This window comes from Mugil cephalus, chromosome 2, assembly GCF_022458985.1.
Source record: "Mugil cephalus isolate CIBA_MC_2020 chromosome 2, CIBA_Mcephalus_1.1, whole genome shotgun sequence".
Taxonomy (NCBI): Eukaryota; Metazoa; Chordata; class Actinopteri; order Mugiliformes; family Mugilidae; genus Mugil; species Mugil cephalus.
Window position 1 is genome coordinate 22,549,505 of NC_061771.1, and position 17,692 is coordinate 22,567,196.

Sequence of the window (17,692 nt, forward strand, 5' to 3'; positions counted from 1 at the left end):
GCCCCAGGAAGAGAGAATTGATTGGGGGAATTTGTTGGTAAAAACGATGTTAGTTATACTCTTGAGGTGACACCAAGGTCTTCCAGACAAAAGCACGACTTCCAGGTGTTCAGCCACACTTTGAATCAGTTCAATTGTCAGTTCTCTTTATTAAGTTGAGATAATCATGACAGATATTTATATTTGGCAATACATCAATTTTTATATGGGAAATAAACTGTATCTGTGTCTGAGAAATCACTTTAAGCTAAATTACCAATTACAAACACATGGCATCACACCTCTCAAGCGTGTTAAATCCAAATCACATGACTTACTTACTTGTTATTAAGGTGTTGAGATTAGCATGTGTGCTATATGGGTCAATATATAACTGTGGGACTTTTTGAGTTTAATATAATTGATCACATTTTGACTGTTTTCAAGTCTAAAATCAAAATGACTGCATTTTTACGGAAAGATTCTTCTAAATATTATATGTACAATTGCGTAAATTGAAATTGAAAGTTAGTAATAAATAAATTATAGTAACACTGTTGACATGTTGACATTAATTTTTCATTGCCTGTTTAAATATTGCTACTACGGGTCTAAGAATGACTTGAGAAGCTTGTGACCATGATGTGATAAATGGGAAAGAATCATAGTCCGCATGCAGAGTCGTGCAGCTTTGCATGTGGGGTCGAAAACAGTTTAAGTTTGGTTTAACCTTCTTGCAGATGTACTCTATTTGTTCATTTTCATTTTTTTAAGTTCTCATCTAGGATAATTCCCAAATGTTTGACCTTGTTCACTTCTGTAATGATTTCATTTTTAATCTTCACCTCAAACAGATTCACATTCACGGGCTTATTGTGGATGGAAATATACAAGGAGACAGTTTTTTTTGACATTCACTGTTAAATTAAACTCAAGCCATTTGGTGAATTATTTAAGTGCTTGCGTCAGGTGGTCAGCTGTTATAGCAGATGCATAGATGACAGTAGAGATCCACTGATTTATTTTTTTTACTGGTATCGGTATCTGCGGGTGTGTTCGCCGATACATATATATATATATATTATTTTATTTTTTAACAGACAGGCGCATCCACAGACAGTCTGTGCCGCTCAAGAAGCTGCAGCCCATGCAGCCCATTTATTACCAGTCCCCCACGAACAGAGTGCGTGCAGCTGGAAGCTGGACAGTGCTTATTCTCACAGACGTGTGGAGCACCCCTAACTTGAGAGTTGAAAAAAAAGTTTTTCTTTTGGTTATTTTTTTCAAAACGGTTACCAGACCAAGATCTATTTACTGTATCACTCAGCACCAACACTAGAGTTTGCTAGTTGATGTTTTTTTCTCTCTCCCTAGCAAACTAATAGTGCAGGTTGTCAATCAACTGACAATTAGATTGGAGCAGTAGGTTATCACCGTGTCATTTTTAAGTGAGAAAAAGCAGTATCGGTTCCAAATATCGGCCCTAAGAAAAATCGGTATCGGCCCTAAAAAAATCCACATCGGTCGATCTCTCGATGACAGTGTTATCAGCTAGATCGTTGTGCTTTGATTTCCCTGTTTTAGTTTAATAGACAATGAAAATAATTATGTCATCGCACGCGCATCATTTCAGTTTGCATGCCATTCTACTGTACCGTGTGTGAGATGCATGTAAACCCGCGAGACTGTCTGAGCGAGGCTGGGAGGAGCGGAGATGGAAAGAGAAAGAATGAAGAGCGGCTGAATCTCTCTCTTAATCCTCTTGCTAATCTCTCCCCCACAAAACAAATGAAAAGTGTAAAGCCCGCAGAACCATACTAAAAGGCACGGTAGATCTTCATTTACTTTTTTTTTTTTTAATCTTTCCATCCTTTCTCTTTATCTCTCGAGCCCCGATCACTCCCGTCATACATCTCCTGCGTGGAAACCTGTCTACGGGTTTTCTTTCACCTCTTTACGTCTCTTTCCCCGCTTCTAATTCTGAATTCTTTCTTCCTCTTCCGCAGCTCCTTTCCCCGCTCCCTCTTTCATCCTCCTCCTTGTTACTCTTCCCCCATCTCCTCCCTCCATCTCTGGGGTGTTACATAAGGCTTCCTGTCACATTGACTGACTTTATGGAGAGGGCTCTGTGTGAGGAGGAGGAGGAGGAGGAAGAGGAGGAGGAGGAGGCGCAGCCGTATGCTGCACACTTCTTCCAACTCGCAAATGCCTCTTCTCTATAATTTCCGCCCTTCCCTCTCTTTTCCAGCTCTCATCCTTATTGTTTCCCCCTTCATCATATCACTCCACCTTTCCCATCCTTCCTCTTCTTCTTCTTCTTCTTTGCTCCCTCCGGGTGTCCTTACTGCTCTGTCTTCTGCCATGACCATCACGTTTTTTTGCTCGGTAAGATTAAGCACTGACATTTGGGCCGAGACAGGAAGTGGGGGCTCTTAAACGTGAACTCTTTGAAGGGATTCCCGGAGGTTTATTATTTTACGGACACAAAATGAAAAATGACGGCGCATGTCGCCAGGTGTTGCCAGGTATTCCTTGCAGCCTCCTCTGCCTCCCCCAGCGCCTTCCATCCAAGACACGAGAACACGAGCGAGGACAAACCACTGAGCGGTCCACAACGAGACGTTCAGATTGACTTGGACACTCTTTCCCCCTCTTGTGTGTATGGGGTGGAGGCAGGATGGCCTACATAAAGGTCAGCGTATAGAGTGGGATCTGATCTACACAGCAGATGGCAGGGATTACACGATCAGCCCCCCCCCTCTGCACCACTTTCGAGTCGCATCTGAAGAAGTGTGATAAAATTCCAGGGGGGGAAAGATCAACTTGTCCTCTACATGTCCAAAAAGTCACACAAAATAAATGCTAGGTTTGCATCGAGCGATGGCATCCTTAAGGCAACATTAATGTTTGTTTTCCGGTTTCAATCCTGCAAAGCGTGACAATTACAACACCAGTTATTTGATGAACTGTAATGAGGTGACAGCGGTTCACCGGAGTTGCACTTTGAAAAGACAACTAGTCACACAGAAAGAAGCTAATGGCGCCGCGTAGGAGACAACAGGGACACGCTGTAGCTGGCAGATGCTTTCTTAACCTAGAGGGACGCAGCGAGGGAGATCGAGTTTGTGAGAACAGATGCTAGCAGAAACCTTCAGGGATTATAATTTACAGAAATGCGGCGCATTAAAATTAAGAAAATTTACAAATGCAAGAATGGGGAGATGATATTTGGAAGGCAGAACAGATGGATATGAGCAGGAGAGATGCACGTTATTGTTAAAGTAAAGCTTAAAGAGGGTGATAAATAAAGAAAGTCCTACATTCTTTCTATTACATAGAGAACTACACTGATCAGGCATATCATTATGACCACCGGGAGGCGAATTACACTGGTTATCTTGTGATAATTCGATGTTCTGCTGGGAAACTTTTGAACCGGACCAGACACCCCTACCCCATAGCAACGACACTCCTTGATGGCAGCAGGATGCAGCCTGACACAGACACACGAACAAAAAAAACGGTTTAGGAACAATTAAAAAACATGAAGAACAGCACAAATGTTGTGTTGACCTGGTCACCAAGTTCACTAGGTCCCAAACCGATCCAGTGTCTGCGGGATGATCCACAGAGGCCCCTCTCAATTAAAAGGCACCCACTAACAACTTTCTGCTGCCAGACACCACAGGACACCGTCAGAAGGCCAATGTCCATTCTCTGATGAGTCTGAACTGTTTTAGAGGCACAAAGGCGACCTAGACGATATTTGGAAGCTCGTCATAATGTCGTTGCTGATCAGTGTATATGAACATTTTTGCAGTTTTGGACGCACGAGAGAGATCTACACAATATTATGTCATAATGTACACATTTTGTACTTAGAAACCTGCATCTGATGACAGTTTAGATTTATCTGATTTTTAAAATACACAAAATGATACTGAAACCAGACAGCTCAGCATGGAGCTAAGTGTCTGATCTCATTCCTGCACATCTTTTTAAAAAAAAAAAAAAAAAACTGCAGAAATGTTACAAATTATCTGCCCTCGTGCTTCATCTTGCATGCCCTCAATCACTTAACTGATCTGATGAGAAAAAGCATGACGCAGACCAGCCTGTCCGAGCAAATCAAATCAGCCAAAAAAAAAAAAAAAAAAAAACAGCAATGGATTGAGCGGCGCAAAATGGACCCAGCCTGTCTGATACTGCAAGTACCAAAGGGGCAAATGAGAAAGGGGATATGAGATAAGATTCTGGATTAAAGAGTATAAAGTCTGAGATAAAAATATAGAGCGAGCGAGCTCAGTTTTCATTAGGAGAAGTCAATAGTTTCAGCTGAAAAGGAGCAGACGTTGGGGGAGGCTCGTGCATGCGTTTGCCGAACGCTCGGTTATTTCTGCTCGAGGGTTGAAAAGTGGATAATTTCTCAAAGGACAGCAATAGATGCTTATTGACCTTCTTAGATAACATCAATATCAGGTGCAACCCCTGTGGGCATGTTCATGGGCCTAATCCTGGATGTGTCTAAGTCTGTGTGTACACATGCGCTCATCTGTATGAACAGGCTCATGAGCATTTTTCACCTGCGTTTTGATCACAACAGAAAAACGCTCACCCTTGGCTCAGATTCGTCTGCGTGTGTGTGTATGTGCTCGTGTGGATAGTTGGGCGTGTAATGAGTAATTTACGGTTCTTTCTGAGGGAAGATCCAGCTGCATAGCGTTGCATGTGGCTGTGGGCGGTGAGACGATGATTCCGCAAATGAGAACTGAATTGGGCTTGTCGGACAAGTTGAGGAACGAGGCCAATATAGGGGGGCTGAGCCAGGGCCGTGGTAGTCAGCCTCGAGAGTGGGTGGGCAGCTGGCCAGAGCCATAACTTAAAACACATTAACATCAAACGGACACATTAAGAGCAAATTATCAGCTGCTCGCTTTCGTCTTGGTAATGAAATTGGATTGCTGAGGCCAATAAACACGGCGCGAGCTATCATCCCTCTGCAGAACACATAAGCACTAATTGGAAAACATTTGGCAAAATGGGCTTTTAAAAACATAGAAAATTAAATTATACGCAATTAAGTGGCGTAACATTTGATAAAAGTTCATATTAAAATAAGATGCTGTTCAGGTTTCGCAAAGTTTAAGTGCCTATTTGTAACGTGCCTCGACTGATGAGGGAGTGTTAGGTCATTTCATTCAAACCGTTTTGTTCTCATTTACTAAACCTGCCTGTTTGTGAATATGTATCACAACCTCCATCATTTTAACACAAGCGAAAGACACTTTCACTACTGAATGTACTGCATGTCCAATTAGCGTGACACTTAGCCACCAGAGCTGCCGCAGGGCCGGGCCAGCGTCAAGTTAATCAGGGTTAAATTGTTAGAAACACGAGGGGAGATATTAATCAACCAGGATCTTCTCCAGGTCATTAGAAACACATGGCCTTCCCACAGGGGACGCATCTCTACTGGGTGAGAGCTGGCTTCTACCGAGGTGGAACAGAGGGTTTCCTCAGTGCTGGTTGCGGTGCATTAGTTACACACCACTGCTTAGCTATGCTTGAGCTAAGCTAATGCTACCCAGGCCTCTTCACAGACGAGTGCACCCGCTAAGCTAATGCTAAGCTAGTCAGATTCTGTTAGTAACAGATGGACGAACAGCTATGCTAGCTGCTCGTAGCTTCAGTGCCTATGTGGGCCAGCAGCACACCGGGAAGCTCCAGCAGCTTCGTTCAGTTTCTCATTGTCAGGGACTGTCCTCATAGTTTTGCGTTAAAATGAAACAATGGGGAACACATTGAGGACATTCAAAGGGTCGCCGTGCCAGAAAACTGACTCTGAGACGACATATTTGAATGGATATATGGTGCTGTCTACTAAAACATTAACAAGGCTGCAGCATCCATTTGCAGTTTAAATTTGTGCGTATATGACATATGTGACAAATAATTCTGTCACCTCCTATATGTGGAAGGATGTTTGTCGTACATTTGATGAGAAATAGGTCATCAAACTTTCAAATAAGCTTTTCATTTTTAAGGTTTATTGTTGTATTCCAGATGAGCGTGAGCCGACACTTCATCCCTGGAGCTGAAATTCAGCACAATGCAATAAATTATTCCTGAAAATATACCATAAATTATTTAGATAATGACAGAACTTAGCTCATAAGTGGCACGTTGAAGCCAGGTATTTCAGGTTTCTTACCCAGCATCAATACCGGCTTTTCAGCAGTGCCAGACCAGATTTTTTTCCAACAAACACTAACATGAATTTGCAAAATGACAAAATTACATAGAAGACATGGTATTTTTTCAATGAAAATAACTTCTACCCCCAATTTTAGTCAGAGAAGTAGGAGAGCAGACACATTGCACTTATTTTCCTTAAGGAATTTTTTTTTTATTTTTGAAGGATAGTTTAATGTAAACATTCTCCAAATTTACATGTTCTTCTTTGCTCTAAAACAACTAGAAAAGAAAAGGTTGTTATTACTTATACGTTATTGTCCTTCTTACTTGTTCGGACCGCTTGAGATCAAATTGGGCTGAATGTGGCCCCAGAACTAAAATCAGTTTGACACTCCTGCTGCAGCTGATGTGCACCTGCCCAGAAATGTAACTACGCAATGCAGTGATCCAGACCACAAAAGCTGTGACTGGTCCGCTTGGTAGCAGCGTGTTTCCGCTTCAGTATTTCCATCTGCTTCTCCATCCCCGCAATTTTCAAATTGATTGTTTTGGATCAATAAAGGCGTGACACATCGAGGAGAGGTTGCACGGAGACACAAGCATGTGTGTGCCGGTGAAAGTTTCAGTCACCATTGTTGAAAGTGAAGAAGGAAGTAGAAACATAAAAGACACAGCGCCAACTAGTGTTTGGGTGGTGTTTTTACAGACCGAGTAAGACTGATGAGGACAAATGGCCAAGGGGTTACTGCTGTCCCTGGAGGAAATTTATTAGTGGAAAATACCCATGAACCTTTTTTTAATATAAAATTTGTATCCAGATCTCAGCATTAGTAAAAGTAAATCCTGCTGCAACATCCTTTTCTCTTTTTCTTTTTTTTTTCTGTTAGAATGCAAGTGTGATTGTATGTACGATTTAGGAAGATTAAGACATAATCCATAAAACTACAGAGGATCTATAGCAGTTGTAGAGTAAAAGAATAGCAGAGGACTTCAGAACTGGAGTGAATCAAAGAACTTACACCTCTTAGAGAGAGTAAGTAGAGAAATGCACTTATTCGCTTAGAGTTAAATGAACATTTGTGATTAGAAAACAAGCGGCTCAGCAGCCTGACTATGCGAAAAAAACAAAGAAAACTGTCCACCTGCACCTTTATCTTATTTTTTTTATATCGTAACAGAACCTTTTCGTGGATTTGTGAGGGTTATGTGCAGTTATGTGTCATGCTAAGCTACGCTAACAGACTCCATATTTTTACTGAACAGACAGGTCAGCGAGTGGTATTGATGTGCTCATCTAAATAAGAGAATAAATGTACTTCCCAAAATATTTATCTGTTATAATTCAGATGTATCTTCAGCTTTATGTCAGCGGACCCTGCGTTTATTCACTGTTAAATGATAACAGAAGATATAACACCAAAATAATCTCTAAAGAGTTGACCCCACTGGCGACCAGTGAAACACCGGTGTCACTTCCTAGTGTACAATAAAAAGCAAAGTCTGCATCATGGCTTCAAACTGCCAGGAGTAGCTGCTGAAGACATTTTCTATTGAGGGTGCAGGCACAGACACAGAAAAGAAACACAATCCATCTAAGAAAATAATTTCATCCTCTTTTACACCCTTCACTAATCCCCGGGGCAGGAACCTTTGACCTTTGCGACCCAGCCTCTTCATCTCTTTCCAGTGAATGCCGACAGCACCTCATCCATCAGCGATAAGGAATCATGAAGCTTACATGAAACAAGATACTTATCTCGGTCTAATCCCCCGTCTACGATAAGCACTACACATGCTTGCATATGTGCGCGTATAAAACGGCCACGGGGACACACAGATGCGCGGCCCACATTCCCGTACACTTGCGGTTCACGTTTTTTCACACGCCAGAAGAAAAGTACGGAAACTACAGCAAATATTAAACTCAGGCTTGAACTTGTGGCACAGGCTGCCTATGTTAGGGAAAAGTACACCGATCAGCCATAACATTATGACCTAATATTGTGTAGGTCTCGCTTGTGCCTCCAAAACAGTTGTGACTCAACAGAGAATGGACATGGGCCTTCTGGGGGTGTCCTGTGGTGTCTGGTAACAGGATGTTGCTAGTGGGGGGCTGTGGGTCCTGTGGGTTGAGGGGAGGGGCCTCTGTGGATGTATATTTATATATATATGTATATTGTGGATGTATGAGCCAGCCACCTTTCCGACTGCAGTCAGCCCTGAGGCCACGCGCCAGCACAGCACCGTCAGCACTCCCACTGTTACATGCAGGTTTAATATGTCATGTATGAAAAGGTCATATTTCAGTCATGTCAAAATAAATAAATAAATAAAAAATGCAATGAGTTTTTACCACAAGCTCGAGGAGGAAAGTGGGAAATGCACAGCTTTCCGCAAGACACATATGATGCGACGCGTGCTGAGGGGTCAAGGGTTTCACATTACAAAGAGCCTCCTTAGGCGGAAACCTAAACCGCTCCTGGTTTCAAACTGTAGACTCTGCCTGCTGAAGCACCGGGCTGCAACTCAGCAACGCCTCCCCTACTGTAAAGCCGCTGAAAAATGAGCCATTGTGTCGCGCCGCGTTGTGTTGTGTTGGGTTGCACGTTACACGCAGGCTGCAAAGGGACAGCGAGACGGGGCTCATTGGTTTTTCGGGGGACCAACGAGGGTCGGGGCCCGGTTCCCCCGTCGCCCCCCGCCCCCACCCAGGTCACCCCGAATGACACGGGCAGGGATGCGGTTTCCCTCGCACGGGCCGTGTCGCCGCGCACACGTAGCAGCGGTGGCCTAGTTTGCGCCGGGATCAGGGCATTACTCTTAATCCACCAGATAGATGTCATATACACGCAAGCGCACACAAACTCTCTGAGAAAAACAAAAAAAATAAATAGTGGCGAGAGAGAAAGACAGAGAGGTCAGGAAACACGCAGTCATTCACACGAGCAAAGCTCAGCGCTCGCAGTTCACCGTCACACCAGTGACCGTGTGCAGGTGGCACATATGGTGAAGGCGTGCAAGTTTTTCCAAATATGCACACGGGATATTGTTGGAATTGATTGCATCTTAGTTTAATAAAGTTTTAGAGTTTTCAGCAATAAGTTTGAGCGAAGATAAGTGCGACGAGCACTTTTTTTTTTTAACCCTGCAAAACATGCACACTGGCACCAAAGACGTCCCCGTAGCCTCCGTTTGAATTCCCAACATTCAAATCTGTGCGCGTCTGTGTCTGTTGTTGATATTAAAAGAGGCACCGAACGTCACACACAATGAGATAAAAAAGAAAAGAGAAAAAAAAAAGAACAGCCCCCCCCGCCCCCAAGCCCTCCTTTCTCACCAGATTACATGGATGTGCTGAGAAGAGGCAGAGAGCGGGCAAGAAGAAGAGCAACGGAGGAAGTCACGCCGAATGAGTCGAGGACGGGGTGGGTGGGGGAGAAGAAAGAAAGAAAAAAAAAATGCGGAGAAGACAAAGCATGAATCTTTTCCACCCTTGTCGCATCTGCGCTGATCCCCTAACCCTCGAAGAGGAAGTCTGGGAGCATCATCGTTTTGATGGATGACTGGGCCTTTACTGGACGACCCTGGGACTTACACGAGGGACAAGAGGGCAAGAGGCTGAAAGGAAAACAAGAGTGGTGTGCTTTTACTGGGCCGTGTGACCGTGCTTTTAAAACAGCACGCAAATGGATGCCTCGAGCCTATACTTAACTACAGCTTGGACGTACAGCATGTGTGTGTTTGTGTGTGCGCTTTACAGTGTGGTGATGATGCGTGCTCAGCTCAGAGCTAACAAACGGACCATGCTGGACACGCCTCACGCCCTTCTTACTCACACGTATTGAGCAATTTCAGCATGAATATGCAAATCGATATCATACTAGATGCCATTATTACTCATGTATGTGATAGGATAGCTCCAGAGTGTTTAATCGCTTAATAGAGCTCGACTGGCTGCCTTCTCTCTTACATTATTCTCTTTCTGACTATCCCATCTCACAGTCCTCCCACTCTCCTCTCCCGTCTTCACATCTTTTATCTTTAGTCTCACCCCAAATCCGACAGTTTCATCACCCCTGTTACGAGAGCAGAATCTTCGAGGGATTCGAGGCAAGTCACGCTCGGCGCTCTTTCATTTCCTTAACCAGGTAGTAAATCGGATCGGGCATGTTTCCAAGCACACAATGAATATCTCGTGTACAGCATCTGTTGGATCACGGAGCCAAATGCAAAAGCAACTTTGGCATGTGAAGGGCTTAATCGGGATCATCATCATCATCATCATCATCATCTGGTATCTGCGTTGGTGCCTCCTCAGTCTGAGTCATGTGGTAGTGTGTTGTCAAAATAATGATAATAATAATAAAAAAAATGTATGATTTAACTGTGCAGGGATGAGCTGAATATTGTCTGGTGCTGTTGTGTTCCATTTAGATGGATGATAAGATGAAGAGGCCAAATATAGCTGAGCTTGAAAAGATCTAAGTGAGTTAAGTCCAGTTTCCAGAAAAAAATGATCGTTTGCCGGGAAGGATTAAAAGGAATTGTCAAATATTAATATTGTTTAAGTGGGAGGATTCAAAAAAGCGTAAGTGCATATTATAACGTGTTCTTAGTGTTTTCTTTTTTTATACATAATATATAATCGTACAATTTAAATAAACGTATAAATATATAAAGGCATAGAGTGTGAATTCCAATATTTGCATGTTTTCAGCAAATTCCTATGGTTTGGCGGTTGGGGTGGGGGTAATATTAGTTATTATGATTATTATTATTATGATTTTTTACTATTTTCCTTTGTCTGCAGTTAGGACACATTCTCGTAAGTCATAATTCCAACTTGGAAATTTCAGATTTCCGATACCTTAGCATTCATGTTACAGGTTATCCAGGAGGAGAAAAAATAACTATACACTGTCACCGTTTGCTGGACACTAAAATGTGTGCAGCAGCTATTTATTTTTATTTTTGGAAGCAGTAATTTCTTAATTTCACAACTCAGAGCCCATTTTATCCCAAGTTGTCTTGAACGCAGCATCAGCTGCGGCTGGATCCTAACCAAGCTTTCAAAGACCCACCCCCAACCCTACTTCTGATTGGCCAGTGATGTTGGTTTACAGCGGGAAAGCTGCGTTACTCTCATTCCATTGGTTGATGAACTCAACTGACTGCTCCGACCTGACAATATCCCACATCAAGATTTTTTTTTCCTAAATGTTGATCTGTTTTAAAATCGTGATAAAACGCCGGAGATCCTGCACGGAGCCAGAATACATTAAGCCCTGTGGAAGTAATAAGCATGTTTTAACGTCTTTATCATACAAATCATCGTAGTTTAAGACAGATAATTAAGCAGGTGCCTTTACATTACAATTGAGCATTGTGTAAGTACATTGTGTAAGATTTAGGCTTCGACTCGTGTTTGGCAAAATATCGGTGAAAGCTTCAGTCGCCATTGTCAATGCTGAAGCAGGAAGTAGAAACAAAAGTTAACCCGACTTAGAAAAAAACGACATAGCTCCGACTAGAGCTTCTAAAGAGCGAGCCAGACTGACGAGGCCCAAGTATGAATGGCTCAGCTACGTGCGTATAGGTTACGCCGTCCAGTCCCGCAGAGGCATAAACTCCCCTTAAATACAAAACCACTAGCTGATTAGTCCTGCAGATGAAAATGAAACCAGCTATTACCTTGTCAATCCTCAGATTGTAAACACATGTGTTTTCTACTGCAGGGATGTCAAATTCAAAGCTTCCGTCCAGTATGTGAACGTTTGCCAGTTTCCTTTTGAGAATTACGTGATAATCATATGGAATAACAGACCGTTGCTTGGATATAACAGACACTTTGAACCCATGATCTCGGGAAAATCTGAACATTCCTGAGCCAAACAATCACCGGAGAAAATAATCCACAGACGCACCGACTTCGTAGCGAAAGTAATTGTGAGGCTGCGACCGGTTAGAACCGGCGTACGACCCATAATCGGGACGCGACACGAACTTGCTTGAGAAGTACGTCAGATGAGGATCACACCGTGTCACGGGCCAAAGGGATCACGCGCGCACGGCGCACACACACACACGCGTTGGGGAAAATTATCTGATTTGCCATATGTAGCCTGTCTATCGGTGCCAAGTAATACTGGGATGGACAAAAACAGCTGGCCGAGTATCAAACCTGTTACCGAAAACACACACATGCACACACACACACACACACACACACACACACACAGAAAAGGGATGTGATATCTGAAAGGGAGTGGTTTGTATAGGAAAAAACTAAAAAAATCAACCTGGTGTGTGTCTATTAACACACAAACAGTACTGGGCAAGTTACTTCAAAAACATAATGTATTACTTTTTACTCATTACTGTCATTTCAATGTAAATAGTTACATTATAACATTACTGTCTTTGAATTGTAAGGCATTTCTTTACTTTTAAGTTACTTTTTCCAAAATAGCTGAGAAATACAGATATAGCGATACACCTCATTGGATCGTACTGCATTAACTCTAGCTCATTTACACATCTAGTAGGAGGTGAAATGTGGAATGACACAATGACTAAGCCAGGCGTAACACTAACAACAGTACAATGTGATGGCCGCAATACGTATTGTGACAGAGACAGAAGCTACTGCTGTATATTCTAAGTGAACGCCTAAAGAAAGCTGGCACCACCACGCTACACGTCTCGTTAAATTAAATTGTGCCATTTCGTGAGGTACTCATGGTTTTGCACACAAAGTGAACTTAGCTATAATGTGCTTTGTATCCTTTTGTCTGATGAACTGAAAGTAATGAGCATATGTCCATCTAAGAGGCCATGCTCCCTCGTGGGTGAAAACAAAGAAGAAGTTGCTGTGTTGTGTATTGTTCCTCAAACCATTTAAAAGATATAAGAGGGACACGGCTCTGTGGGGGCTAGACCGCAGCCAGGTAGCCACCCCGACTGCGCGTTATGAGTTGTTGCCGCAGTGGAATTTGCCGACACGAATCGGAAGACCCTAATGCGCCTAAAGCTTTTTGCACGTCGCTGTCCACTTGTGAGAGCGCGAGAACATGAGGACTCACAGTCGGCATCGGCGAGGAAGAGGAAGCTGAGGAGGAGCAGGCCCGGGCTGGCAGAGTGCATCATGGGATATGTCGACACATGCATGCTGTATCCTCCGTGAGCTCACTGCCTCACTGTGCAACAGGACGATAGAAACAGGCCCTCACAACCTGAGGAGAGAGGCAGGCGGGGAGGGAGAGGGAGAAATCATTAGAGAAAGTCCAAATTAGGAGAGTTCCAGACATTATACAGTCTGTGAGCACACACACACACAAACACGCGCACACACACAAACACACAGGCTTGGAGTGTGTGAGTTCCCTCTAGGCCTCACACTCCGGTTATGCAGCTGCCTCTCCTCTTCTCGCTTCATTAGGACCATACACTCATTGCCCGAGGTGTGTTTTGATGCGTGCGTGTGTGTGAGAGAGTTCACGAAGTAGTTGATGAATTTTAACTTATGGCAAACATTTCGCATTTAAAAAACATCCATCTCCTCTGCAGATCTGTTTCATATATATATATATATATATATATATACACACACATACATATATAACCCAAATAAACAAGTCCCACATTTTCCTCCACCAGATTATAACCGTTACACAATCTAAGCGATCTGTACTTCAATACCGGATAGCTTCCAAATTTACGTCAAAACGGCATGATTTCGGATTGATGAAAAGAAATGAATGGCTTTAAGACGGCGGGTAGAAGGATAGAGCAGGGGGGGATTGATGGATGATGGGGAGATTAAAGTGGGAGGAGACTGACTGGTGTTATCTGCTGGCTATGTTGCACAAAGTGTTGGATCAACATTCAGCTCAATGTCTCTATCCTTTCATCCTTAGCTCACTTCCTTTTGTAGATTCCATCTCTTCGCCTGCTATATCCGTGCATATTCCTGCCAGTCTGGCGCTCCTTTCATTTTCAGTTTTTCCCCATACTTTCTCTACAACTCCACCTTCCCCTTCCTGTCATAACTCTCTCTCCACGACATCTTTTCCATCAATCGCACTTTTTTTTTGTCTTTTGCAAGTCTGTCTTCCCCTTTGTCTGTCCGTCTGTCTCTCCGCCACGTACAGCGGCTGGTGTGAGCGTTTGGCATCAGACGAGACAGGCGTCAGTCTGTGTGTCAGAAATCTCACAGCTCAAATCACGCGACACAATGAGACATGGCAGATGACTGCTGCCGTCCAGAAACCGACAACGCTGAATTAGAGACTCCGGGAGTGAAGAGAGGCGGACGAGAGGCGTGTGGGCCCTGCACCATTTGTCCATGCGTGCGAGAGCGCTCGTGCATGAATCGTTTCAGTGTGCGTTCCTGCATCCGTTAATGCCGACTGTACGTGTACCTGTGCCGAACCGCTTCGTGCATACATGCGCATCTGTGTGGGCGTGCATGCGTGCGTGCATCTCTTTTGGTCCATGTGAGTGGGTATGTGCATGTGTTTGTGCGCTTCCCCAAACTGCACAGATTCATCAGTAGCGGCAGCAGCAGCAGTCTTAATCCCCTCCACTCCTGAACAAGCCATCTGATTAAAAAAAGACGGGGGGGGGGGGGCTGGAAACCAGAGCTCTTAGCATCCCTGCAGCCAAGGTTGCAAACAGCTAAACCCGCACTGGATTTTCCACTTGGTTTGGTCAGAAACAATTGCTTTGAGATAACCTAGATCCCTCTTTGCACAAATTAAGTCCTGTGCACTGATTCACACTGTGGAAACTCGGCAGCAGAGAATAAAAAGGCCTAATATTTACGAACTTTCGGTGTCAACTTCATTTAGTTTTGAATGTTAGGTCTAAGCACTTAAAGGACCACGATTTTTGTTTTCAGCTGAAGTTTTAAAGGACCTTTGCGTGAAATGAAGAATGTGAGTCCTACGTACCCTCAAAGGGAAGTCACATGTTTTTACAGTAGCTGAGGAAAGACAAAATCAAACACTGACTCTAATGAGGGCCTTTCGTGTATGAGCGATGAAGTGGCGGCAAGCATGTGCGTCCTCCTACACGCTTGGAAAAGGAGAGGGAGGGTTTGATGCTGCGGGGGCTCTGGTCGTCGCTATGTTGACAATACGTGACTCCATTAATGATCACCAGTGTCTCCTTTTCGTGTAAACATATTCAGTTCTGCTCTAATGTCAGTCATTTTGACAATTATGGGGGCTGATTACAGGCTGTGTGAAGTTGGATGACCGGACAAATACTCTAAAGTGAAGAAAAAGCAAGTAGAGCTCCCCCTGGTGTCTGGCTGCAGTATAGGTTATAAGCTCCACCTCCTCCATGTTAGTGGGCGGGACTTGGGCCAAACTAAAACACATAAAATACACACCAGAGTTCAGGTACTTAATATAATATCTATGCACCATTTATCTCTTTTGTTTTAATTGTTTGTTATTTCATGATATAGAAACAAGGTCTGATGTCATGAGGACTACAAGTTGCGATGCCAACCACGCCATGAAGCAATTCCATAGGACTGTGAGAGAGAGTTAATTAAAAAAAAACGCGAGTGAGTCTGGCACAAGTGTGGAAGGGTCATCAAGGGTATATATCATACTATTTATCTAATTAAGGATATGTTAATATTATTTCATACATTACTTTATGTGTTAATAAAGTAATGGGGCTTAAGGTAGACCCCCTGACAGAGAAGGGCATGTGATTTGGAGTGTGCGTCTGTGTGTGGCCACTAATCACTCCCGCTGATTCAGTGTCACTGGAAACGCCTGAATTATTTAGTGTCTCACTTCCCAGCATGTCATGTTAATTAAAGAGCTAAGATAACTCAGGGGGGGTTGAGGAGGCCGGCGCTGATGGGCAGATGAAAAGACAGAGTGGGGGGGATGAGAAGAGAAAAAAAAGATGTGTGGAAGGAGGAGAAATAAAAATGGAAAGGAAGTCCGAAAGACGTTAACTTGAGCCCACCGTGGCACTCAAACACACACACACCCACACACAGACAAACACACAAACACAGCCAGGTAGTCACCCGATTGTAATCTCTGTGCCTGTTGTTGCTAGTATTACCAGGGGCCTAACAGAAAGCCTCCCTCTGTGCCCGAGCTTCTGCTGCTGCTGTGGATCACAGTCGGCCCTAAGCCATTCACTTACATTAGTTCCTATCACTCAATCATATATTGTCTGTCTGCCTGGGCCTGCAGCTATCTGTTACACTTATCTTTTGGATAGCTACTGACAGAACAAAGACCATACTCAAAAAGTGGCCAACTAGCTCATGTTTTTTTTTTTGTTTCTTTCCCCCCACAGTACTGAGAGCATGCCACACTGGTACAGGAAAGTAGAAAAGGCTGAAATGCTGTATTCACACTCTCATGGGTTAAGATATGGCAGCTACATCATCATTAGAAAAAATTACTGCTGATAGCATTGATTTCAGCCCACTTATAGGTCCATTTTATCAAGTTGTCAAGTAACTGCGTGTCATTCAGCGGCATAACTTTTAACTGCTGCAGAGTAAATGAGAAGAGAATTTATTAAGAGACGGGAAAGTTGAAAGACGAGGAAGGAAAAGTGAAAGCAAATTAAAAGAGACCCCAAAACGGAAAGAAAGTGAATATGAAAATGTGGGCAGACTACAAAGCAAAGGCACAGTTCAGCTGGAAGGAATATTGAGAAAGATACAGACGAAGACAAAAGGCTGATCCTAAAAAGCATAGCTCAAGGCGAACCGTGTGCCACGGAGACGAACACCGAGAATCCTAATTTGATTTGATTTTCCAAAAGCTGGGCCACCGAATGCAATTAGACATGCTAATTAACTTATTCTATTTGCCCTGTTGAAACAGTGGCAGACTGACGGAAATGTCAACGCAGAGACAATTGGTATTTGTTGCATCACGGCGCTGCGAGAAAAACAAGATAAGCAAAGGGAAAAAAACAAGGTCCGTGTCCTCGGCCTCCTCCTTTGAGGGCCGTGGTGAGTTGAGACGGGTTTTCTTAAAAAAATAAAAAAATAAATCACACTGTCAAGAGCATGTTTTTGCTAGCCTCAAAAAAATGTCAAACCTGTTTGGTGGTTGAGTGGTTCAAAAGAACTTTGGCTTTTGATTGAGTTCACTTAGACTGGTGCGTTAGCGATCCACGTGTTTATTTGTCCGCAAAGTGTCCTCATAAATGATCTGAATAAGATGACTTTGTAACTATGGCAACAGCAGGTAATCCACGGTCCCTCGCATCCATTTGAACGCCGATGTGTGCCACAGATGTGATTAACTTGAACCCTAAGTTGCTCCGTTCTCAGCCGCACATCCGCAGCGAAGGAGCCGGTGTCGACTGCGACACATCCTTTGCTTATTTAACAAGTCCTCGCTCTGATACCAGAGCTTCCTCATCACACACTCACAAGGCTCATGAATAGACGGGACAGTATGGGAATAAGCTTCGCTAAATCAGAGCAAAATGCTAGTCCGCCTCTCGCAGCACAACAAATAAA

General features: G+C 43.5%; 1 protein-coding gene across 21 annotated transcripts in view; it reads right to left on the minus strand.

The window, feature by feature from the left end:
* Positions 1-17,692, minus strand: part of ptprdb (protein tyrosine phosphatase receptor type Db) — a 162,839-nt gene that overhangs the window by 63,535 nt on the left and 81,612 nt on the right. For all 21 annotated transcript variants that reach the window (XM_047577714.1, XM_047577704.1, XM_047577713.1 and 18 more), the window contains one exon: positions 13,257-13,406. In XM_047577714.1, coding sequence (XP_047433670.1) covers positions 13,257-13,341 — 85 coding nt within the window. In that variant the 5' untranslated portion in view covers positions 13,342-13,406. The remainder of the gene's footprint in view (positions 1-13,256; positions 13,407-17,692) is intronic.